The 26605-nt window shown below is 40.6% G+C and overlaps 2 protein-coding genes and 1 pseudogene across 6 annotated transcripts; all 3 read left to right on the top strand.

Moving 5' to 3' along the window:
- LOC139576822 (beta-centractin-like) lies at positions 1-10659 on the top strand. Of its 3 annotated transcripts, none has more exons than XM_071403335.1 (11): positions 1-266; positions 2891-2955; positions 4184-4259; positions 4443-4568; positions 4816-4940; positions 5155-5371; positions 8614-8706; positions 8835-9009; positions 9140-9201; positions 9354-9394; positions 9482-10659. In XM_071403335.1, the coding sequence occupies exons 1-11, from the start codon at positions 108-110 to the stop codon at positions 9582-9584; spliced, it is 1242 nt and encodes a 413-aa protein (XP_071259436.1). In that variant the 5' UTR covers positions 1-107; the 3' UTR covers positions 9585-10659. The 3 variants fall into 3 exon arrangements, with proteins under 3 accessions (XP_071259436.1, XP_071259438.1, XP_071259437.1); XM_071403336.1 differs by lacking the exon at positions 1-266 and adding an exon at positions 1049-1156; XM_071403337.1 differs by lacking the exon at positions 2891-2955 and having other exon boundaries at positions 130-266.
- A 1379-nt stretch (positions 10660-12038) lies between these two features.
- LOC139576821 (BTB/POZ domain-containing protein KCTD9) lies at positions 12039-16890 on the top strand. Of its 3 annotated transcripts, none has more exons than XM_071403334.1 (12): positions 12039-12112; positions 13062-13183; positions 13286-13329; positions 13425-13521; positions 13653-13711; positions 13815-13943; positions 14099-14166; positions 14274-14369; positions 14470-14619; positions 14728-14833; positions 14926-15059; positions 15294-16890. In XM_071403334.1, exons 5-12 carry the CDS (start codon positions 13684-13686, stop codon positions 15408-15410), a joined length of 828 nt encoding a protein of 275 aa, XP_071259435.1. In that variant the 5' UTR covers positions 12039-12112; positions 13062-13183; positions 13286-13329; positions 13425-13521; positions 13653-13683; the 3' UTR covers positions 15411-16890. The 3 variants fall into 3 exon arrangements, with proteins under 3 accessions (XP_071259435.1, XP_071259432.1, XP_071259434.1); XM_071403331.1 differs by lacking the exon at positions 12039-12112 and adding an exon at positions 12265-12482; XM_071403333.1 differs by lacking the exon at positions 12039-12112 and adding an exon at positions 12266-12434.
- A 5997-nt stretch (positions 16891-22887) lies between these two features.
- LOC139575337 (ankyrin repeat domain-containing protein 39-like) lies at positions 22888-26093 on the top strand (annotated as a pseudogene).
- Positions 26094-26605: the final 512 nt, after the last annotated feature.

Genomic DNA, 26605 nt, shown 5'->3' with positions numbered 1-26605 from the left:
ACGTTCCGTTGTAGCGTCAACGTCAACGTTTCACTTCCAATGGCTTGCGATTGGCTTGTGGGGCTGTACGTCGATTAGCTATTATAGTTGAGAAGCGCGATACGTACATGTTCTTTCTTCAGCGTTGCGCTTTTCCACCGCTGAACACCAACAGACGATATTACGTTTTAGCTAGGAAAACAGGATTCATAAACGAGTGGATAGCTCGTTGTATCACCATGGAGTCCTACGATATAATAGCAAATCAGCCTGTGGTGATTGATAATGTAAGTTGTTAACGTTAGCTAGCTCGCAAACATAATTTGTAAATATAGCTAGCTGACGTTAGTAAAAAAATAAATGCATCACTCGCTTACGTTAGTCTGCGGTTCAATGTGGTCGTTGTCTTGTTTATACCCGTTAACTAGCTAGCTAACACTAGGTTGCTAGCAAACTGTTTAACGTAAACTAACTAACGTTACATTGACATTTTAGTAATTTAGCAGACGCTCTTATCAAATGGCTAGCTATATTATCCGTGCTCTTAATCCAGAACGATGTAGCCACCGCTACAATTAGATAACTAACGTTAGCCAGGTGGGTTTTAGTGGATGAGTGGGACAACCACATATTTCAGTCATATAGCTACCGTAGTACTATAATTTAGCTAAGTAGCTACATTTACCTCAATAAACTTGCTAGCTAACGTTAGTATCAGCAGAGTCAGTGTTAGTAGGGGAAAAACGGTTCTCTTTTGCAAACAATTTCATTTGCTAGTTACAAAAATATAAACGTAACATGCAACAATTTCAAAGATTTTACTGAGTTAGTTCATATAAGGAAATCAGTCAGTTTAAATAAATTCATTAGACCCTAATCTATTTATTTCACATGACTTGGAATACATATTTGCATCTGTTAGTCACAGATACCTTAAACAACAACAAAAAAGTAGGGGCGTGGATTAGAATACCTGTCAGTATCTGGTGTGACCACCGTTTGCCTAAGCGACACATCTCCTTCGCAGAGTTGATCAGGCTGATTGTGGCCTATGGAATGTTGTCCCACTCCTCTACAATGACTGAATTAAGTTTCTGGATATTGGCTGGAACTGGAGCAAGCTGTTGTACATATCGATCCAGAGCATGCCAAACTTGCTCAATGGGTGACATGTTTGGTAAGTATGCAGGCCATGGAAGAACTGGGACATTTTCAGCTTCCAGCAATTGTGTACAGATCCTTACGACATGGGGCCGAGCATTATCAGGCTGAAACATGAGGTAATGCCGGCAGATGAATGGCACAATAATGGGCCTCATGATCTTGTCATGGTATTGCTGTCGAGAAAATGCAATCGTGTTCATTGTCCGTAGCTTATGTCTGCCCATACCATAACCCCAACGCCACCATGGGGCACTCTGTTCACAACGTTGACATCAGCAAACCGCTCGCCAACACGATGACATACACTCTGCCATCTGCCCGGTACAGTTGAAACCACGATTAATCCACGAAGAGCCCACTTTTCCAGCATGCCAGTGGCAGTTGAAGGTGAGCATTTGCCCACCGAAGTCGGTCACAACGCCGAACTGCATTCAGGTCAAGAACCTTGTGAGGACGATGTGCTTCCCTTAGGTTGTGCAATTCTAAGGTTGTGCAGACCCACAGTTTCATCAGCTGTCCGGGTGGCTGGTCTCAGACGATCCCGCAGTTTAAAAAGCTGGATGTGGGCTGGCGTGGTTACACGTACTGAAAAATTCTCTAAAACAACGTTAGAGGAAGCTTGTTGTAATTTAATATTAATTTCTCTATCTGGCAACAGCTCTGGTGGACATTCCTGCAGTCAGCATGCCAATTGCATCCTCACTCAACTTGAAACATTTGTAACATTGTGTTGTGTGACTACTCTACATTTTAGTGGCCTTTTATTGTCCCCAGCACAAGGTGCACCTACATATGTAATGATCATTCTGTTTAATCAGCTTCTTGATATGCCACACATGTCAGGTGGATGAATTATTTTGGCGAATTAGAAATTCTCACTGACAGGGATGTAAAACAAATTTGTTGCAATTTGAGCAAAATTAGTTTTTTGTGCATATGGAACATTTCTGGGGTATTTTATTTCAGCTCATGAAACATGGGACCAACAATTGTTACGTTTATATTTTTGTTCTGTGTAGATGAGGTAAATTAGCTAAAGCCAGAGAGAGAAATATTTGCTGAAGTCTCAGACTAGTTTTGCTCATCAGTCAGTCAGTAATTTAGTCTCGCTAGCTAGCTAAAATCTACCATAGCAGTTGGGAATGTGGGTGGTAACCAAGCTAACCTATAACTAACAGTTAGCTAACGGACGGTTGCATCCCCGACCCATCCTCATCCCTATGCTAACTAGGGAAAGCTCACAGTCTAAAACATTAGCTATTATCTTGCTTGTCAGGGTGAGCTAGCTAGCTATCTAGCCAGCTATAATTAAGACGTGAGCAATGAAAGAAAGGACATACATGAGGAAATTAGTTAATCCTCGGTGGATAATTAGCTCATCATCTAGGTTAGATTATTATCAGTTTCCGCTTCAGGCTACTTGAAATCAGCATCATTGGGAAATTAAAGAAAGCGTCATTTACTTATGCATCATTGTGTTACTGACTGTAGTCAAGCATTCGAGTACAATAATTGTGATGAACAACAAGGAAAATTATATTTTTTACTTCTGATATTGGGGTCTGATACAGTAGTTTATAGGATGCCTACGTGCTGGTGTTTTCCCCTCAGCACTGTCTCATGACATCACTATACAAACAAGATGAACAGATGGTGTCAGAGCCACCCTCGGCCTCTAATAAATTAGTTAATTTATGTAGCTAGCTTGCAAGGGGCCACATTTGGATTTTCTTACTTTCTCTTTCAGGGCTCTGGTGTTGTTAAAGCTGGTTTTGCAGGAGACCAGATCCCCAAATACTGCTTTCCAAACTAGTAAGATCACACACCTTCAGCCATCTCAATGCTATAATATTAAATACCTACAGTGCCTTCAGAAAGTATTCACATCCTTGACTTTTTCCACATTTTGTTACAGCCTGAATTTGAAATTGATTAAATGTAGATTTTTTTTTTGTCATGGGCTTACATACCATAAATTCACCCTAATGTCAAAGTGGAATTATGTTTTTAGACATTTTTACAAATTAAATTTAAAATGAAAAGCTGAAATGTCTTGAGTCAATAAGTATTCAACCCCTTTGTTATGGCAAGCCTAAGTAAGTTCAGGAGTAAAATTGTTTTAACAAGTCCCATAATACACGAAGTTGCATGGACTCTGTGTGCAATAATAGTGTTTAACATGATTTTTGAATGACTACCTCATCTCTGTACCACATATACAGATAATTGTAAGTTCCCTCACTCGAGTAGTGAATTTCAAACACAGATTCAACCGCAAAGACCAGGGAGGTTTCCCTGTGCCTTGCAAAGAAGGCAACCTATTGGTAAAATTTAAATAAAACACACGTTGAATGTCTTTGAGCATGGTGAAGTTATAAATTACACTTTGGATGGTGTATCAATACACCCGGTCACCTACAAAGATACAGGCGTCCTTCCTAACTCAGTTGCCAGAGATCTCACCATGAGGCCAATGGTGACTTTTTAAAACAGTTAGAGTTTCATTGCTGTGGTAGGAGAACTGAAGATGGCTCAACAACATTGTAGTTACTCCACATAACTAACCTAATTGGAAGAGAAGGAAGCCTGTACAGAATAAAAATAATTAAAAACATGCATCCTGTTTGCAACAGAATGTGGCAAAGTGTTATGTTTGGGGCAAATCCAATACAACATTTTCAAGCATAGTGGTTGCTGCGTCATATTATGGTTATGCTTGTAATCGTTAAGGACTGGGGAGTTTTTAAGGATAAAAAACAGAATGCCAAAATCCTAGAGGAAAACCTGGTTGTCTGCTTTCCACCAGACACTAGGAGATGAATTCACCGTACAGCAGCACAATAACCTCAAACACAAGGCCACATCCCCACTGGAGTTGCTTACCAAGAAGACAGTGAATTAAATCTGATTGAAAATCTATTGCAAAACTTGAGAACAAGTCAAGGGGTATTCATATTTTCTCAAGGCCCTGTAATGCATTTGACTGAAATACTTTTATTTAATCAAAGCATGTAATATAATCCATGTCTTTACCTTTTAGTGTGGGTCGTCCAAAGCATGTTCGGGTGATGGCAGGTGCGCTGGAGGGAGATCTCTTCATTGGCCCAAAAGCAGAGGTATGTACAGTGGTTTACTAAGACCGATGCACATGGCCCTATTGTGTAACTCATAATTATGGCTAATGGGCTTCATGGTGTATGCTTATATTTAGACCGTTGTGACACTGAAGCGGTATTTTTAAACAATAATATAGTTATGGCCATTATTCCCAACACCTGTTGATCTCCATGTGGTTGTAGGAACACAGGGGACTCCTGTCTGTGCGGTACCCTATGGAGCATGGTATTGTTAAGGACTGGAATGACATGGAGCGCATCTGGCAATATGTGTATTCTAAGGAGCAACTACAGACCTTCTCAGAAGAGGTATTTTTCTCTGGTTTCTGTGACACACACATTCTGGGTACTTTTAATTAGATCATGAGACGTTGTAAGTAAGCATTTCACTCTATGGTCTACACCTGTTGTATTTGGCGTATGTGACAAATAACATTTTATTTTAGATGTCTTTTTTCTCTCAGGGTTTCTTGAAAGGTGAATATGAATGTGGGGTTTTGTTTGAAACTGTTTAACTGCATTGACTTTCTTTTCCATCTCTCCTAATGTTCTTTAGCATCCTGTGCTTTTAACAGAGGCCCCCTTAAACCCAAGTAAAAACCGTGAGCGTGCAGCAGAGGTGTTCTTTGAGACCTTCAATGTACCAGCGCTCTTCATCTCCATGCAGGCAGTATTAAGCTTGTAAGTTTCTGTCCTCTGTAGCTAGCTATCTTGTCTCGTTTGCCAGGGTAATGTTGGACATACCAGAACATTACCAAATTTATTCTCCAGAGGAGGAAAATCCAGGCTAATATGGCATGTATAATGCATTAGTAACTGTAGAGATATGAAAATGATGTAATAATCATTAGCATAAACAGTGGAACAGTTTTGAATATCTCTTTGGATATTGCAGATATGCCACAGGGCGGACAACAGGAGTGGTGCTGGATGCTGGTGATGGGGTAACCCATGCTGTGCCCATCTATGAAGGCTTTGCCATCCCTCACTCTATCATGCGGGTGGACATTGCTGGGCGGGATGTCTCACGCTACCTACGCCTGCTACTGCGCAAGGAAGGCTATGACTTCCACACTTCAGCTGAGTTTGAGGTTGTGCGGACTATCAAAGAGGTATGGATGGGGAGATTGTGTTACATTTTTGTTGGGATAAAATGTGAAAATTCTAGTCAAATAGTTTTAATCTTCTGGGGCTGTCAAAGTTGATGTGTTAATAACGCGTGACATGTTTATCGGCGTACATTTTATTTATTCCATTCATTGCGAGTCCATTTCTTCACCACCTTGAAGTTTTAAGTGCACCTGTTTCCACACAGATCTTTTTAAGCGGAACACGGCTACAGCAAATATGGTACAGTTGATGCTTGCGCATTTATGTTGCTATGCCTCTAACCAAAATCATGTCAAAGTTATTCCCAATAATACCTGAGCTAGTTTTAAACTACTTCTGAGCTGCTATTTTTTTGGTTTGATAACAAACAACATTGTTTAGCTAGCTAGTCATGTTACCTTGCTAGCTAGCAACCTGAACTTGACCAATGCACATATGTGGATGGCACAGGAAGAACTGAAGAGGAATATGCTACTCAAAACGATGCTTCAAAGGTAGACTGCATATGCAAGAGGTGTGTGTGTGTGAGAGAGGTCTGAATCTCAAACCGAACACTTGGCCCTTAACCCCTTTATCGAGAACCACTTGCTGTTGTGTTCGATAGTCAACACTCGAGTCTGCAAGTGTTTTGGCCAAAATGAGCATGTTGACAATGCGCACTCGATGTCCCAACTGCCACTTGTCAATATTTAAACTCAATTTCCGAGCATTGTCTCCAGCGACCTGTCTTGTAGTATGACTCACTTGCTATGAAACACGGACCTGGGGCAGACAGACACTCCCTCCTGTTCTCCCTGTTCACCCATGTCTGCGTGGCCACGCTCGTCTCCTACTCAATGATCAACTCAACGACACAATAGTGGTAGGCCTAATTACCAACAATGACGAGACAGGCTATAGGGAGGAGGTGAGAGCCCTGGTGGAGTTGTATAACCTCTCCCTCAACGTCAATGAAACGAAGGAGCTGATTGTGGATGACAGGAAACAGCAGAGAGAGCACGTCCCCATCCACATTGACTGGGCCGCAATGGAGAAGGTCAAAAGCTTAAAGTTTCTCAGCGTGCACACAACCTCAAATGGTCGCTTGAGATCAGCACCTTTTCAATCTCAGGAGGCTGAAGGAATTTGGCCTGACCTTTTAAGACCCTCAAACTTCTACAGCTGCACCATTGAGGGCATCCTGTTGGGCTGTATCACAGCCTGGTACTGCAATTGCACCGTCCTCAACCACAGGGCTCTCCAGAGGGTGGTGCGGTCAGCCCAACTCATCACTGGGGGCACACTGCCTGCCCTTCAGGACATCTACAGCTCCCGGTGTCACAGGAAGATCAAGGACCTCACCCACCTATGCCACGGCCTGTTCACCCCGCTACAATCTAGAATAGGGTTCCCTAACTGCCGGCCGAATTTGGCCCTCGGGTGGTTTTATTTGGACCCCCAAGTTTTCTGAGCAACATAATATATACTATATACACTACCTGTCAAACGTTTTAGTACACCTACTCATTCCAGGGTTTTTCTTTATTTTTACTATTTTCTACATTGTAGAATAATAGTGAAGACATCAAAACTATGAAATAACACATATGGAATCATGTAGTAACCAAAAAAGTGTTAAACAAATCAAATTATATTTTTTATTTGAGATTCTTCAAATAGCCACCCTTTGCCTTGATGACAGCTTTGCACACTCTTGGCATACAGTGAATGTTGTGTTTATGGTGGAAATGCTATTAATACATTGATGTACATCATGTTGTTTCTGTCCCTTACAGGCATAAGGGACATAGCATAGCTATGATTGTAACTGATTGCACTGCTTTTTAAATCAAGAAATTAGAGGTTGGCCGATTATGATTTTTCAACGCCAATACCGATTAATTGGCCTATTTATTTCTATATATGTATGTGTGTGTGCATATATGTATGTGTGTATATATAATACGTGTGTGTATATTATGTGTGTATATATAATATAAAAATTGTGTGTGTAATAATGACAATTACAACAATACTGAATGAACAATGAACCCTTTTATTTTAACATAATATAATACATAAAATCTATTTAGTCTCAAATAAATAATGAAACATGTTCAATTTGGTTTAAATAATGCAAAAACAGTGTTGGAGAAGAAAGTAAAAGTGCAGTATGTGTCATGTAAAAAAAGCTAACATTATGTTCCTGGCGCAGAACATCAGAACATAAGAAAGATGGTGGTTCAATATTCCCAGTTAAGAAGTTTTAGGTTGTAGTTATTATAGGAATTATGACACGTCAACTATTTCTCTCTCTACCATTTGTATTTCATATTCCTTTGACTATTGGATGTTCTTATAGGCACTTTAGTATTGCCAGCCTAATCTCGGGAGTTGATAGGCTTGAAGTCATAAACAGCAATGTGCCTCAAGCATTGCTAAGAGCTGCTGGCAAAGGCAGTAAAGTGCTGTTTGAATGAATGCTTACGAGCCTGCTGCTGCCTACCACCGCTCAGTCAGACTGCTCTATCAAATCATAGACTTAATTATAATATAATAAACACAGAAATACAAGCCTTTGGTCATTAATATGGTCAAATCCGGAAACTATCATTTCGAAAACAAAACGTTTATTCTTTCAGTGAAATACGGAGCCGTTCCGTATTTTATCGAACGGGTGGCAACCCTAAGTCTAAATAGTGCTGTTACATTGCACAACCTTCAATGTTATGTCATAATTATGTAAAATTCTGGCAAATTAGTTCACAACGAGCCAGGCGGCCCAAACTGTTGCATATACCCTGACTCTGCTTGCACTGAACGCAAGAGGACAAGCTAATTCACCTAGTAATATCATCAACCATGTGTAGTTAACTAGTGATTATGTGAAGATTTATTTGTTTTTTATAAGTTTAATGCTAGCTAGTAAGTTACCTTGGCTCCTTGCAGCCACAAGGTCCTTTTGACGCTGCACTCGCGTAACGTGGTCAGCTTGTCACGCAGTTACCTTGTGGATTGCAATGTAATCAGCGTCCAAAAAGGCTGATTACCGATTGTTATGAAAACTTGAAATCGGCCATATTGATTAATTAATCAGTCGACCTCTAGAAGAAATCTTTCAGTAGGGCCAAATTCAGAAATTGTGATTAACTTGTTTGACAACCACTACAATCTTCACAAGACACTCTGTCAGTCCTGTTATTTAGATTTTGGATTCAACCTTTGTCCTTGACATCTGTCACTTTTATCTTGTTTACCTCTGCAGAGAGCATGCTACCTATCTCTGAACCCACAGAAAGATGAGACCTTGGAGACGGAGAAGGCACAGTACACTCTTCCTGATGGCAGCACATTGGATGTGAGTCATTTTAGATGCATTTGCAACATGTATTGTTCTGAAAGTTGTTCAATATTAGTATTTTGACATGATCACGTAAACTTTTGTATTTATACCAAGGTATTGACAGCTTGTTGTACCCTGTGTAGATTGGCCCTGCTCGATTCCGAGCCCCAGAGCTTCTTTTCCGTCCAGACCTGATAGGGGACGAGAGTGAAGGAATCCACGAGGTTCTGGCTTTTGCCATTCAGAAGTCAGACATGGACCTGCGACGTACACTCTTTTCCAACATTGTCCTCTCTGGGGGCTCCACTCTCCTCAAAGGTATTCATTAGAATTCTTTCCCAACAATTACATATTGAGGACTGGCAAACAACAAACGTTTCACTCCACTCCTTAAGCATTGGCTAATTGTCTTCATCTGTCCTTGTTTTACATGTTTTCCTTCCCAAAGGTTTTGGTGATCGATTGTTAAGTGAAGTGAAAAAGTTGGCACCCAAAGATGTGAAAATAAAGGTATTTGCTGCCTTACCTTGGACTCGTTTACATATGTATGAGCAGCAATTTCAATGTCTTAAATGTTTTTTGTTGGTTCAACAATTATCATCCATTTCTGAACTAGTTGTGCTGTGTCACAGTCCATTTATTTCCCTGTTTTACTCTGTTAGATCTCTGCACCCCAAGAACGACTCTACTCCACGTGGATAGGGTAAGTAACATCATGTGATCAGCCACAGACTAAACAGATTAGTCTCCGTTTCCAGAGTTATGATCCTCTCTTGTTGCATGCTTGAAGGGGCTCCATCCTTGCGTCACTGGACACCTTCAAGAAGATGTGGGTGTCAAAGAAGGAGTATGAGGAAGACCGAGCACGTGCCATCCATCGGAAGACCTTCTGAAGAGGTGGGCGGTGCTCCTAATATGCCCAAAAACCTCTGGTTCAAGTCCACCAACTACTCCACTACACCCCCTTCCCCATTACCCCTATGATAAGGAGAGTTCATGGCTCCCTATGGCATGCCTTTTACAGACTCTCTTCCACACGCCAAATGACGGGGACACTGGCCAGGACTGGCAAAGTGTTGGGCAGCCATTACCAGACAGACCCAGAACCTGTACCAATGAGAAGGCTTTAAGTTGCATCTCTTGATATTGTGGACTTTCCTTATTTTTAACATTTAAGGCAAACCTGCATTGCAGGATGCAAATTCTGTATTTATTCTACGATTTGTTATGCCCCATATGAAATGGATCATAAAGTCCTTAACTTAAATGGCAATGAAGGGGAACGTCCTGCTTTACTTTGATGTATAAATTCAATTAAGAAATGTGTTTTTACCTTTTGGGTTTTGTTACTGTGGCACATTAAACATAGTGTGCAAAGACACCTTAAGAACTTCATGTTATAAAGTTATTTCTTTATTTCCCACAGTCTGAATATCCATCAGCGTCTTTCAACTGTCCATCAGTGTCTTTTCAACTTTCAAAACCAAGTTGATGTAAATTGTATTGAAAATATTTGATCGGTTTATCACCTGGTGCCATTTAACTCAATGTTGTTAGGGAATTAAACATTAAGTCTTGAGTGGACCATATGAGTTAAAAGCACTTTCAGTGTTGTGCTGATGGAGAATATTCTCACTGAATTCATGTTCCAAACCTGTATGGTTTGCTAAACTTTTAAACTGGACCGAAGGTGACATGACAATGGGTCGGTTGTCATGCTTTTTCTGCCAGATGTTTGCAAGCTAAACAGAATTGTTATTAGTGACTATATTTTAGATCAAAATATGTATTGTGTTAGTTTCAAGGGTAACAGTTTGATCATATCCTGCTGGCATAATAACTCTCATAGGCAAATACTAACACTAATAACAGTATTGCTGAAATATTATTTTTTAATTGAGTTGTACATTGGAGTGTTGCTTGCACTTTAATTTTGTAAATTTAGTTACAATAAATGAGTGCACTCTGCTGGGATGTGATTATTTTTGTTATGCTGAATACATTAGCAATGCTGATGCAATGTGAGATTTTCATTAAAATGGCAAAATAATATACATTTGCCCTACATTTGATTATTTTATCAGTTTCTTTGGTGTGGAAAAGTAAGCGGGATCCTTGGGGTGTCCAACTCTGACATTGCCCCATTGAGGTTGAAATTTAAAACGGGTTAAATTAGGGGTAGGGTTAAGTGTAATGACGTCCCAAGGATTCCAATTATCACCTTTGTGTTCCACCAAAGATTATGGATATACTGACAAGCCATGTCTCTCCGCCCTAACAATTGGAGTCATTGTCCACAAAGTGGCACGACGGGTTGTCTAGTTCCCGCTTATCCACTGGATTGGTGGATACATCTCATTATTGTAATCCTTTTTTAAACAAACTATATTTAAATCGCAACTAGTTCTATAGCAGATTAGTAAAAATTGCCTTTTCCCCTTCAGATTACAACCTTACTTTCAGTTATTTCAAAATGAAATCATCTCTAAAATATCACTATTTTTGAAACAAGCCATAGAAAGCTGTTTGCAATTTCAATTTTATCCACCAGAAAAGACTAAACAAATATTAAAACAACTATTTTGGTTATACTCAAATATACTAATAGATTATTTTTTTTAAAGTTATTTTTAGATTTTTAAAAAAATGGTATAATCTTTGTAAATTATATAAATAGAACTGGTGGAGTTGTCACATGCAGTAAACAAAATTATAAGAAAATGTCTGCTCTAGAGACGGTATGGAACTTGTCTGTCAGCCCGGCATTAAATACCAAAATTGGCTAAAGAAAATTGTGCTAAATAAAAATGTATGCTAGTTTAATTTAAGGACCAAAAAATTCACAGCTGCACCATAGAGGTTTCAAAATAGTTGGAAGGAGATTTTCGATGCCAGAAAAAAAAACTTGGGGTTTTTCCATTTAAATTATACTAAATTCTTGCAACCAATATAATGTTATATATAAGAGAGATACAACCATCCCAGCTCTGCAGATTGTCCTGCGAAGAGAGAGAATCATTCGATCACTAAAAACAAATATCATTGTTTGAATATTCGATGAGGGTTGTATCCAATGGGGATGCTATGCTACTAGCATAATTGTATGAATATGCATAGCCATCTCGTGACAACTCCGATATAAAGTGTTTTATGTCAAAGTTCCAGGGATGTCGCGTGTCCTATTTATATCAGTACACTCTTAACAACTTAAGCTTTACGAAAGTTATATTTGATCAAATAAATCTCACATGGCAAATAAGCAATACATTTTTGTTGTTGACCGAATTCGACACTCATTGACCTCCGTACAAAAACTCCTTGCTTGGTGAGCGAAACAACGAAAAAACGCCACCTGCTGGGACTCTCTTCCTCTACGTCTCTGGTACCACTGAGCGGGTGTGGATCGGGCTATACAAGAACGGTGTGACATAAATACTTAACCATATTCAAGAATGATGGCACGCACCGGTTTGTAAAACGAGTACACCCAATGTTGGCCCTTGATTGGCTCACCTACTTTCTGATTCAAAATTTGATTGGTTTGATTGTGAACCCCTAAGAAATATGTCCATTCCATTGGTAGGCTGGAGTTCAACGTTTCCTTCTTGCGTTTCGTCCCACTGTCAAATCTGCTAGCTAGCTGCTCCTGCTGTGGTTCATTGTTCTGGGATTAGTATTTAAACGTGTTACAAAGAATGAGAAGAGTTACTCTTTTTGTGAACGGGACGTCCAAAAATGGCAAGGTGCGTACAGTTAGCTTAGCTATTGGGCTAACGATAGCTAACTGTAAGGTAAGACTGTCTATGTAATGTTAATGCGGCCCTTAGCTTTGATGCCACTAAGCGAATTTGTAACAGCCAAATGTCCCAACAAACTCGCTTAGTTGCATCGAAGCTATGCGGCCCATATAATGTGTGTAACTAGTGTACATAGCTCAATAACGCTAGCTAGTTAATCTGAGGTTGTTTGGTATTGGGAACACGAACAAACGTAGCTATCGACTAACTCATTTCCTAGTTAGCTATCTGGCTACATTACAGGTAGACTCAGCAATATGACATTCAAAATGGGGCCATTTCCTTCTAACAGAAGTCAACAACAGTGTTTTCAAACAAACAACATTTAAACCTGCCACCCACAATTGCCTCGTCACAATGTTGGTATGTTTCAAGGAAGGGGCACATTTGGAAGAACTGGTGCCAGTCTTGGTAGATTTTTAACTTTGTTTTTGACATCTGTATATAAGCAGTCGTCCAGCTGTGTATCGTCATGTTATATTGCTGAGTCTACCTTTTAGTTTGCTAGCAAGAGAGAATGGGTTTGCCCAAATAGGTATGTTTTGTGACAATAACTCTGTGTTCCTTCATTAGGTTGTAGCTGTGTATGGGACCTTGGCCGACCTGTTATCTGTAGCAAGCAATAAGTTGGGAATCAAAGCCTGTAATTTATACAATGGAAAAGGTGGTCTTATAGATGACATAGCGCTCATCAGGTAGTGTACATTTCCTTCAACACTTTGTAGTTTCATGTCTTTGGAATGTCCTTACTCCAGCCAATATTACATATTAATTTCTCTACTATTCCTTTATTATAGGGATGATGATGTTTTGTATGTCTCAGAGGGAGACCCCTTTGTTGGTGAGTTTGTCCTCTAATTCTTTCCTAGTCTTCTCAAACCATTTGGTTCTGAAGAATGAGGTGGTGAGTTATCCCTCTGAATAATGTTATCTTAGACCCACAGAATGATGTCAGGACTACAGACGGCCTGCCTAGGGCACACACAGATTGGCTGACCCTTAATATTGGGGGGCGTCTCTTCACCACCACACGGTAAGCAATGGAGGACTTGTTTCAATGTTCTATGAATATCGAAAGTCACATGGCAATAATATTAACAGAGATATTCCTATCTACTTTCTTTGGTTACTTTTTTTCCTCACAAACTATGGTCCTTTTTACAGCAGTACCTTGGTCAGCAAGGAGCCAGAGAGCATGCTTGCTCACATGTTCCGGGAGAAGGGTAAACAATAATGAAGTTTGTCACATCTAACACTGCTGACCTTATACATTAGACCTTTTCTGTTGTGATTTACCCATAATTATGGCCTATCTTTGCTCTGCAGATGTATGGGGTAACAAGCAGGATGAACGTGGGGCTTACCTGATTGACCGCAGCCCAGAATACTTTGAGCCTATTCTTAATTACCTGCGACATGGCCAGCTCATTATCAATGAAGGTATCAATTTACTTGGTAAGTATGGCATTTACAGGTGACGCTTTCATTATCTTTATTCTACGATAAAGCTCACAGATGAATGATATCACTTCAGTTGTGCATGTTGACTACAGCATGAAATCTTGACAACATATATTTGCTCTGATTAGTAAATCTAATCTGTTTTTCAGGGGTTTTGGAGGAGGCTCGATTCTTTGGAATTGAGCAGCTGGCTGATCAGTTGGAAGTAGCAATAAAGGTGACGAACTCATGGCCATATGGATGACAAGCAAGCTCCATATTTCAAATTATTCATTCAATTTTGTCACAGCATATTGATCCATGTCACCACATGCTTTTCTCCAGAATAACCAGCCACCTGAGGACCACTCTCCCATCTCTCGCAAGGAGTTTGTTCGGTTTCTGCTGGCTACACCCACCAAATCAGAGCTCCGCTGTCAGGTAAAACCACATTTTCCACAAGGACAACGCACTGCTGAACATTCAATGGAGTGTACCTAACATGTGACCATGACAAATAATACCTCTCTCCATCCAAAAGGGACTTAATTTCAGTGGTGCTGATCTCTCTCGCCTCGACTTGCGCTACATCAACTTCAAGATGGCCAACCTGAGTCGCTGCAACCTGACACATGCCAACCTATGTTGTTCAAACCTGGAGCGGGCTGACCTCTCTGGGGCCAACCTTGATGTAAACCCATTAGCTCCTTCATTAGCTTATGAAACCTACATGTTACAGCGTGTCAACATTTGAAAAATTAACAGTATTTTGAGGGGACTAATTTTCTTTCTGTTTTAGGGTGCTAACTTGCAGGGTGTAAAAATGCTCTGTTCAAATGCTGAGGGGGCGTCTCTCAAAGGATGTAATTTTGAAGACCCGTCTGGTCTAAAGGCCAACTTGGAGGGTAAACTTTAATTTATTTGTATTATGAGAAATAAGGAACTGGTAACACTTGTATAACCTCTGGTGTTGAACCTCTAATGTATGTCTTATTAGGTGCCAATCTAAAAGGTGTTGACATGGAGGGAAGTCAGATGACTGGAATTAATCTGCGTGTGGCCACTCTAAAAAATGCTAAACTGAAGAACTGTAACCTACGGGGTGCCACTTTGGCAGGAACTGATCTTGAGGTAAGCAGAAGGTATTTAAGTGGATTAAACTTGAGACTAAAAGGTCAAGTAAATCTGAAACAAATGGAATCAGACAGCTCTTATAATAATTAAAGTTTTTTCAGATACCATAAAGTAGCATCCATCTTAAGAACAGTGTTACAGTTTTATTACTGTGACATTTAAGGTTATTGCAAAGAATACTGACTGTGGTTAGTACCAAGAATACTGACAGTTTTGTTTTACTCATCACAGAATTGTGATCTGTCTGGCTGTGACCTACAAGAGGCCAACTTGAGAGGGTCCAATGTGAAGGGGGCCATTTTTGAAGAGATGCTGACTGCATTGCACATGTCTCAGAGTGTCAGATGACTCCCCTGCACATTCCACCTGGATTCAGGCTGGTTAATCTCATGAATGCCTGGCAACGATGTTATTATGCCAGCAAATCCCACCCACCCCTACTATCAAGCTTCCTGGACCCTTATGCAATACATGCATTTTATGCACATCCCTGGCATCCCACATCCCTTCCACCTGATATACTAGCTTTAAATCTCTTGCACTAGAGCACATCCAGGGTTATCCGTTTCTGTTATGTAGTGGAATATTTTAAATGTCTGACTGTCTTATTGTTTTCCCCAAACCAAAATATTGAATGTTCTTTATGTATGTTTACTATTATATCTGGATTCAATCCTAACTTATTATTATTTTTATGATTTCTAGATGTGTGTTTTCTAGATTATTTAATGTCTGTAAATCAAAGATTATCAAACTATAAGTGCATGAAAGTAAAAAAGGGCCTCAATCAAGACTGTGGTAAAGCATAAATGGGAGATGACATTGTGACTGTACATTCTTATCAATGTACTTAAAGTTCCAGATATGCTTTATGATTAGGATGTTTATTTTCTAAGTCAAAGCCATACCGTAGCATGGTGAAAATGGCAAAAATAATTTGCTGTTATTGCACCACACAATTATGCTGTGGAATTAATTTTTCATATAAGACTGTGGGTGTTGAACTGTATTCAACAGAATTTCAAGTATGCAATGTACTCTTTCCCTGCTGCCTGTCGTTTTTGGTGTTCTCCGTGAATCTACCTCCTTATTTTCTACCCCTGTCTGATATCTAGTTGCATGCATTTCACTGTAGTTTTGGCTCTTGTTGTATGAAATTCATCATATCCAAATATTATCAAAGTGAATGTGTGTTTTAATTGTGTTACCGTCATGTTCAAGCTTGTGTAGCACTTAGTTGTATAACACTCCCCTCAAGGAGACCACAACCAATGAACAGGGCATATCATTCAGTCATGTCTTGAAATTTTGCTTTGCACAAATGTCTAAATGGTATGTTTTGGTCAGTAACTTCAGTTTTACTCACTCATAGGACACCAAGTTAAATGTGCTTGTAACATAATGTATTTCAAATCTAGTGCTTCCAAAACATTATTAGGATAGCAAAATGTTATCACTGCTGGACTGTGATTGTTACAATCTCAGTTCTTTTAGAACAATGCATGTTTAAAGACTGCATTTTCTCTGGCTGTAGCTGAAAGAGTTTGAGATGCAATATTCTCTCTATACTCTATTTCACAGTAGGTAGGTACTCGTCTGTCATGATAATGAACACAATCATAAAGAATATTGCACCTTGAGTGTGGAGATCGTCAATATCAGAACCTTGAAGGAACAATGGTTGTTTATTTTGATATAACATTGTATTCAAGAAATATTGGATGAAAGTTCTTTAAATATCGGGTGTGTTTCTCTTTTTTCCCTGTCTATAATTATTGCACTCAACCACAAAAATGTAATTCAATAAATTACTGTAATTTTTTAAAAAGTGTCTGTGTAATGAATTACTTGTGCAAATTAAATAATGGTATCTTTTCACTAACTTTCCAAAATAACTGCCTTGTGCCTAATTAATTTCATTTTTGCTGCTGTAAAAGTGCACAATCATACCTGAAGTATTTTAGGCTTTTAAAAGGCTCTTTGGGTTCCTGAAGTGGAGATACTTAGTGCTGCTCTGCAATATATGTTTGAGTGGATCCTTTTTTCTTTAATTCCACTTTTTTTGTGACCTCTGGTGAAGTGATGGGACTAAGGGGCCAATAAAACCTCAGACACATTAACTGCTCAGAGTAAGGCTGACTATTTGAAGAATAGAAGACAAACATTTCCGGTTGTTGCTGCTGCTCTTGGTGGTGGAACTACTGTCAACATTGGTCCTATGACATGAGCCGAGGGGGGAAGAGACAGTCTGGCAGCCTGTCTGAAACCATGGGAAATGTAAGTATTTTACCTATTCATAATGTGAAAGTGGAAGTAGGTCTATTCACTAAAGGTTGTGATGGTGCTTATCCAATGATGGGAGGGATGTTCCTATAGTTGCATAGTAAATTCTAGCTAAATGACAATTCTACAGATGGCTGAAGATGGAGTTTGTTTGGCTGTGATGTCTCACCTCATGCCAAAATGTACAGACTAAGGGAATTTGTGAGTGACATTTACAATTTTGCAAATAGGGCAGTTTCCCTTCAAGAAGCTACCCAGAAGTTGAAAATAAATGGAAATTGTGTTGGTAGTTACTTTTTTCATTGATGTGTTTTTTTTCTCAAGGTTTTATCCAAATTGTAAACTATATTTTTAATTTAGTTTTTTTGTAGGCAACCCTCGCTGACAGAAAGTGGACTCAAAAATATATTGCAAATGTATGCTAACGCTAATAAAAATTGCAGTGCCATCACTGTGTTTTGTGGTGGTCTTTGTTGGTGGTTTGCATATTACGGAGTGTGGCTTTAAAATAGTAGAAAAACACCCATTCAAATTTCTGTAGAGCACGGTGTCAAAACAAAAGTGCCAACCAATGACTGCGAGTATGTGTTACGTTGTCAACTCTTGTAGTAAACCTTGATTTAGAAATGTCGACAGAATGGCTTTTATGGCATTTGTTCATGATGTTGTGTTCGTTAAAGACCATTATCTTCGAGTACAGAATTTACAAGTAATTAGCAAGCTAAATAGCTAAACTTGAGCAGTTACTTTGAGGAGCACGTTAACGTTTGCAGACAAGCGTCCTGTTTGGCTAACAGCTGGGTTAGCTGTAGCTAACAACATTAGCTTGCTAGCTACACTGTATATACAAAAGTATGTGGACACCCCTTCAAATTAGTGGATTCGGCTATGACAGCCACACCCGTTGCTGACAGGTGTATAAAATTGAGCACACAGCCATGCAATCTCCATAGACAAACATTTGCAGTAGAATGGCCTCACTGAAGAGCTAAGTGACTTTCAACGTGGCACCGTCATTGGATGCCATCTTTCTGCCCTGCTAGAGATGCCCCGGGCAACTTTAGGTGTTGTTATTGTGAAGTGGAAACATCTAGGAGCAACAACAGCTCAGCTGCAAAGTGGTAGGCCACACAAGCTCACAGAACGGGAGTGCTGAAGCACGTAGCGCGTAAAAATCTGACCTCAGTTGCAACACTCACCCACGAATTACAAATTGCATCTGGAAGCAATGTCAGTACAAGAACTGTTGGGAGCTTCATGAAATTGATTTCCATGTCCGAGCAGCCACACAAAAGTCTAAAATCACTATGCGCAATGCCAAGCGTCAGCTGGAGTGGTGTAAAGCTATTGGACTCTAGACCAGCAGAAAAGTGTTCTCTGGAGTGATGAATCATGCTTCACTACCTGGCAGTCCGGCGGACAAATCTGGGTTTGGCGGATGCCAGGAGAACACTACCTGCACCAATGCAAAGTGCCAACTGTGAAGTTTGGTGGAGGAGGAATAATGGCCTGGGGCTGTTTTTCATGGTTCGGGCTAGGCCCCTTAATTCAAGTGAAGGGAAATCTTAATGCTACAGCATGCAATAACATTCTTCAACTTTGTGGCAACAGTTTGGGGAAGGCCCTTTCCTGTTTCAGCATGACAATTCCCCCGTGCACAAAGGGAGGTCCATACAGAAATGGTTTGTTGAGATCTGTGTAGGAGAACTTGACTGGCCTGCACTGAGCTCTGACCTCAACCCCATCGAACACCTTTGGGGTGAATTGAAACGCTGACTGCGAGTTAGGCCTAATCACACAAAACATCAGTGCCCGACCTCACTAATGCTCTTGTGGCTGAATGGAAGCAAGTCCCCGCTGCAATGTTCCAACATCTAATGGAAAGCCTTCCCAGAAGAGTGAAGGCTGTAATAAGAGCAAAGGGGGGACCAACTCTATATTAATGCCCATGACTTCGGAATGAGATGTTCACATAGTTTTTTGTCCGTGTAGTGTAGCTAACCAACACTAATTACCTAGGGACAGTAAGCAGTGGGTCTTGGAAGCCTACTGAGTGAGTGCAATGTATTCCTCTAGCTTCATGCAAGCATTACAAACTTCGGCAGACATCGAGATGAGAAGAAATACCACAATTGTTTTTCAAATGCGTTTTCTTTGACAAGAACATAAACAACTGCACTGCAATGTCGTCTGGAGGCCATCATTGTGGGTGCTTTGTCTACCAACTTGCGTCCCCCAGTAAGTGGGAAAAGGGGATACCTAATCAGTTGTACAACTGAATGCATTCAACTGAAATGTGTCTTTCGCATTTAACCCAACCCCTCTGAATCAGAGAGGTGCGGGGGGCTGCCATAATTGACATCCACGTCTTCGGCGCCCGGGGAACAGTGGGTTAACTGCCTTGCTCAGGGGTAGAACGATAGATTTTTACCTTGCCAACTCCGGGATTCGATTTGAACTGGAACTACGTCCTTGTGTTCTGAAAGGACACCCTGTGGTGGTTGCTACCGGCCTAAAATCCAGCACCTAAATGTTTTCTATCCCTTTTTGTTGGTCCTTCGAATTCATAAACAACCCATATTTTCAATTATAATGGACTAGCTAAAAAACATTTCCACTGCATTTCAGCCCTGCCACAAAAGGACCAGCTGACATCATGTCAGTAATTCTCTCGTTAACACAGGTGTGAGTGTTGACAAGGACAAGGCTGGAGATCACTCTGTCATGCTGATTGAGTTCGAATAACAGACTGGAAGCTTCAAAAGGAGAGTGGTGCTTGTAATCATTGTTCTTCCTCTGTCAAACATGGTTACCTGCAAGGAAACACGTGCCGTCATCATTGCTTTGCATAAAAAGGGCTTCACAGGCAAGGATATTGCTGCCAGTAAGATTGCACCTAAATCAACCATTTATCGGATCATCAAGAACTTCAAGGAGAGCGGTTCAATTTTTGTGAAGAAGGCTTCAGGGCACCCAAGAAAGTCCAGCAAGCGCCAGGACCGTCTCCTAAAGTTGATTCAGCTGCAGGATCGGGGCACCACCAGTACAGAGCTTGCTCAGGAATAGCAGCAGGCAGGTGTGAGTGCATCTGCACGCACAGTGAGGCGAAGACTTTTGGAGGATGGCCTGGTGTCAAGAAGGGCAGCAAAGAAGCCACTTCTCTCCAGGAAAAACATCAGGGACAGACTGATATTCTGCAAAAGGTACAGGGATTGGACTGCTGAGGACTGGGGTAAAGTCATTTTCTCTGATGAATCCCCTTTCCGATTGTTTGGGGCATCCGGAAAAAAGCTTGTCCGGAGAAGACAAGGTGAGCGCTACCATCAGTCCTGTGTCATGCCAACAGTAAAGCATCCTGAAACCATTCATGTGTGGGGTTGCTTCTCAGCCAAAGGAGTGGGCTCACTCACAATTTTGCCTAAGAACACAGCCATGAATAAAGAATGGTACCAACACATCCTCCGAGAGCAACTTCTCCCAACCATCCAGGAACAGTTTGGTGTCGAACAATGCCTTTTCCAGCATGCTGGAGCACCTTGCCATAAGGCAAAGGTGATAACCAATTGGCTCGGGGAACAAAACATCGATATTTTGGGTCTATGGCCAGGAAATCCCATTGAGAACTTGTGGTCAATCCTCAAGACGGGTGGACAAACAAAACCCCACAAATTCTGACAAACTCCAAGCATTGATCATGCAAGAATGGGCTACCATCAGTCAGGATGTGGCCCAGAAGTTAATTGACAGCATGCCAGGGCGGATTGCAGAGGTCTTGAAAAAGAAGGGTCAACACTGCAAATATTGACTCTGCATCAACTTCATGTAATTGTCAATAAAAGCCTTTGACACTTATGAAATGCTTGTAATTATACTTCACTATTCCATAGTAACATCTGACAAAAATATCTGAAGACACTGAAGCAGCAAACTTTGTGGAAATTAATATTTGTGTCATTCTCAACTTTTGGCCACGACTGTATATAACAGAGTGTACAAAACATTAGAAACACCTGCTCTGTCCATGACAGACTGACCAGGTGAATCCAGGTGAAAGCTATGATCCCTTATTGATGTCACCTGTTAAATCCACTTGACTCAGCCTTGAAACAATTGAGACATGGCTCAAAGTGGAGGAGAGATTGACTTCATCACTACTTGCTTTTGTAAGAAGTGTTGACATGCTGAATGCACCGAGGTGTCTGTTTAAACTACTGTACTAGCACACAGCTCGGACACCACACGACATGCCACCAAAGTTCTCTTCACAATCCCCAAGTCAAGAACAGACAACAGGAGACGCACAGTACTATATAGAGCCATTGCTACATGTAACTCTATTCCACATCAGGTAACTGATGCAAGCAGTAGAATCAGATTTAGAAAACAGATAAAAACACACCTTATGGAACAGCAAGGACTGTGAATAGACACACACACAGGCACAGACATACTGTACACATGACAAAAACACGCACCCTACATACACCTACACATGGATATGTATTGTAGATATGTGAAAGTAGAGTAGTGGCCTGAGGGAACACACTTAATGTATTGTGTAAAGTGTTATGAAATGTAATGTCATGCTATTTTAAATTGTATATAACTGTTGCTGGACTCCAGGAAGAGTATCATTTTTTAAAATTATTATTATTATATATATATTTTTTACCTTTATTTAATATTGGCAAGTCAGTTAAGAACAAATTCTTATTTACAATGACGGCCTACCAAAAGGCAAAAGGCCTCCTGCAGGGACGGGGGCTGGGATTAAAAATATAGGACAAAACACACATCACGACAAGAGAGACCACAACACTACATAAAGGGAGACCTAAGACAACAACATAGCATGGCAGCAACACATGACAACACAGCATGGTAGCACCAAACATGGTACAAACATTATTGGGCACAGACAGACAATAGCACAAAGGAAATAAGTTAGAGACAACAATACATCACACAAAGCAGTCACAACTGTCAGTAAGAGTGTCCATGATTGAGTCTTTGAATGAAGAGATGGAGATAAAACTGTCCAGTTTGAGTGTTTTTTGCAGCTCGTTCCAGTCACTAGCTGCAGCGAACTGAAAAGAGGAGCGACCCAGGGATGTGTGTGCTTTGGGGACCTTTAACAGAATGTGACTCTGTAATCTAGCATGGGTAGGATGGTCATCTGAATCGGTTAGTTTGGCAGCTGGGGTGAAAGAGGAGCGATTACGAAACCAAGTCTAGATTTAACCTTAGCCTGCAGCTTTGATATGTGCTGAGAGAAGGACAGTGTACTGTCTAGCCATACTCCCACGTACTTGTATGAGGTGACTACCTCAAGCTCTAAACCCTCAGAGGTAGTAATCACACCAGTGGGGAGAGGGGCATTCTTCTTACCAAACCACATAACCTTTGTGTTGGAGGTGTTCAGAACAGGGTTAAGGGCAGAGAACACTAAGTGTTGGACACTAAGAAAGCTTTGTTGAAGAGCATTTAACACAAAATCCAGGGATGGGCCAGCTGAGTATAAGACTGTATCATCTGCATATAAATGGGTGAGAGATGTAAATTGAGAAGAGTGTGGGACCTAGGATCGAGCCGAATAAATACAAATACAAATAAACTTTGATTAGACTTTTATACAACACAAATAGAAGTGTAATGAAGACCCGGTGCCAGAACAAATCAGTTGGATGGGCATTTCATTTCCATCGATGGGCCCTTTTTTCACGGGACCTCCAATGTTTGCACGGCTTGCCCGTTCACACATTTTTAAATGGGTGGAATTGTAAAGACCATAGGCATCTTGTGAGTTTCAAGCTTGGGGAAGCTTGCAATTTATCCAACCATTTCTACCGATCTGCGTGCCAGTTATGATTATTTATGCGCATTTTTGTGGAACAGTTTCATTTCAATAATAACGTTTTCGTTTCTCAAAATCATTGTCACGTGGTTAATCATACAAATCTGAAGTAAAATGATACAAATCTAAAAGTTTAAATTAAACTATGAGGAGAGAACTAGCTTCTGCCATATGGACACATTTATACACTGTGATACATTGGCGGCTAAAGAAATAAGAGCAAAGAACTCAGAGATAGCCTATAGGCAAATGCAGCAGCCAATGGTGACCCATCATTCAAGGCAGATGGGGCAGAGCCCCACATATCAATTTGCAAACAATGTAAAAAAATATGTATCATTGAGTTAATGAAGCCACATACAAAATTGGTCTCTTTTTTGTTTTCTTGAGTAAGGCAGCTCCAAAATTCAGGTGGTTTTAGCCTAGCTCTGTGCTTTTTGTCGTGGTGTGGCAGCCAGTGAAAAATACGGAGCGTAGGGGTTGGTAATGTTGTCTAGCTGCGCCATGATTGCCTCAATGTTCTGTCACTCATTGGGAAACTATGTCACCACAAAATCTACAGGTAGAGCTTGAAAATTCAAGCCCCTTGGGTGCTGCCATAGAGTTACATTAGAAGTGATGGGCCCTTTTTTCACGGGACCTCCAATGTTTGCACGGCTTGCCCGTTCACACATTTTTAAATGGGTGGAATTGTAAAGACCATAGGCATCTTGTGAGTTTCAAGCTTGGGGAAGCTTGCAATTTATCCAACCATTTCTACCGATCTGCGTGCCAGTTATGATTATTTATGCGCATTTTTGTGGAACAGTTTCATTTCAATAATAACGTTTTCGTTTCTCAAAATCATTGTCACGTGGTTAATCATACAAATCTGAAGTAAAATGATACAAATCTAAAAGTTTAAATTAAACTATGAGGAGAGAACTAGCTTCTGCCATATGGACACATTTATACACTGTGATACATTGGCGGCTAAAGAAATAAGAGCAAAGAACTCAGAGATAGCCTATAGGCAAATGCAGCAGCCAATGGTGACCCATCATTCAAGGCAGATGGGGCAGAGCCCCACATATCAATTTGCAAACAATGTAAAAAAATATGTATCATTGAGTTAATGAAGCCACATACAAAATTGGTCTCTTTTTTGTTTTCTTGAGTAAGGCAGCTCCAAAATTCAGGTGGTTTTAGCCTAGCTCTGTGCTTTTTGTCGTGGTGTGGCAGCCAGTGAAAAATACGGAGCGTAGGGGTTGGTAATGTTGTCTAGCTGCGCCATGATTGCCTCAATGTTCTGTCACTCATTGGGAAACTATGTCACCACAAAATCTACAGGTAGAGCTTGAAAATTCAAGCCCCTTGGGTGCTGCCATAGAGTTACATTAGAAGTGCCCATCCAAGAAGGCTCAAAGTCATTGGCCACAGATCAAATGATGTCAAATCACATTATATATACAGTAGCTTTGATTGGATTGATCATGTTAACGTTATACTTCCATCGTGAATCAAGTCGACAATACACTGGCAAATCCTTTTCAATTTCTGTCATATGAAGATAAATAATGAAGAGAAATTATAGATAAAACTTATCAGTGCTCATTGGCCATTGGACATAAATATTACACTACAAGTTGGAAATCGCAAATTCAACAATGAGTGGTTAGGAAGGAATCAGTGGCTATACTGCAAGTATTGCAAAGCAATCACCAGCCTGCTATTCAGTGGAGCGGGTGTGTTGTCCAAGTCTGGGTTTAAGGGTCTCTTTTCCAAGCTTAAAAGGATAAACATTCAACATTGGCCATGCTGTCAAACCAGCATGACTTCTGCTGCGCTCAAAACAACTCGAAAGTCGTAACTGGGAAATCTCAGACTTCAGTGAGTTCAAGACAACTGGGAACTCGGAAAAAACAAGCTCCAACTGGGAAAATACGTTTTGAACGGTCATCCAACTCGGAATTGCAAGTCGGGAACCTGGGCCTCTTTCTAGAGCTCCGACCTGAAGATCGTCCCTGCTGTAGTGACTGAAATGTGAGTGATTTTACAGGTACCGGTAACTGGTCTGCTGCAATGGATGGAGACTTGGAGCGGGTCAAATCACTTCTCCAGAAGGGTACAGAACCTAACCTAAGAGATTCAGCTAATTACACTGCTCTGGTGAGGATGTGGCTCCCTAGGCTAGAATGATCATTGTAACCTATACTATTTTTATAACACAGGAATGAGTTGAACTGATCCTCCTAACTATCAGTGGTATGGTTGTGATTTATTTCAGCACTATGCCAGTCGCAGTCGGCATGAGTCTGTATGTAAGTTCCTTCTGTGGGGCGAGGCATGTGCCAACCCTCAGACGCCGGGTGGGGTCACTCCTCTTCACCGATCGGCCTACTGTGGACATCCAGCTGTTGCGTCACCATAGGGCAGATCCCCAGCTATGTGATTATGATGGATCCTCTCCATTACATAAGGTGCAGTACTAGTCAAAAAAAGAAATTAATACATTTTAGTCCTTTAGCAGACAGTCTTATACAGAGCAACTTACAGTAGTGAGTGCATGCATTTCTGGTCACCCATGGGAATCAAACCCTCAACCCCGGTGTTGCAAGCACTGTGCTCTACCAACTGAGCCACACAGGACCACGATCACGCAACACAAAAACTGCAATTCAAAAACAATAATTGCAACATTTGTTGTAAGGCAATACTGTAATTATATCACACACAATGGTGTGTCTTTTGTGTGTTTACAAATGGAGCAGGCTGCAGAGCAGGGCCATGAAGAGGTATGCAGACTGCTTTTCCAGTGCTGTCCCTCCCTCTGGAGCCATGCAAACAAGTTCTAGGTACCTTACCAGCTAGCACCAGATGGACTTCTGAAGGAGCTCCTGGAACACCCACAATAACACCGGGACACCGAGCTCAACAAATTAGCCATCTGGTTTACTAGCAGCTTATCAGTGAGACATTCACTTTTGTGCAGCTGTTCTGTATTTGTTTTCTTGAGGTCCCCACCTAAACTGCCTGGCATGAGATTGATTTTATCAGGTGTAGTTCTTTCTCAACCAGCAGGGGAAGCAAGTCTACCAGCAATTGGTTTACTTTGTGAACTAGCTATTTTTGCATGTTCACAGAGTGCCATGGCATCAGTGGTGGAAAAAGTACTCAATTGCCATACTTGAGTAAAAGTATAGATACCTTAATAGAAAATGACTCAAATAAAAGTGAAAGTCACCCAGTAAAATACTGCTTGAGTAAAAGTCCACAAGTATTTGGTTTTAAATATACTTAAGTATCAAAAGTAAATGGAATTGCTAAAATGTACTTAAGTATCAAAAGTAAAAGTATAAATCATTTCAAATTCCTTATATTGAGCAAACCAGACGGCACAATTTTCTAGTTTTTTTAATTGACGGAT

The sequence above is a fragment of the Salvelinus alpinus genome, chromosome 5, assembly GCF_045679555.1.
Source record: "Salvelinus alpinus chromosome 5, SLU_Salpinus.1, whole genome shotgun sequence".
In the NCBI taxonomy this organism is placed as follows: Eukaryota; Metazoa; Chordata; class Actinopteri; order Salmoniformes; family Salmonidae; genus Salvelinus; species Salvelinus alpinus.
Note: the sequence above shows the minus strand (reverse complement) of the source record. Positions and strands in the feature narration are given on the sequence as shown.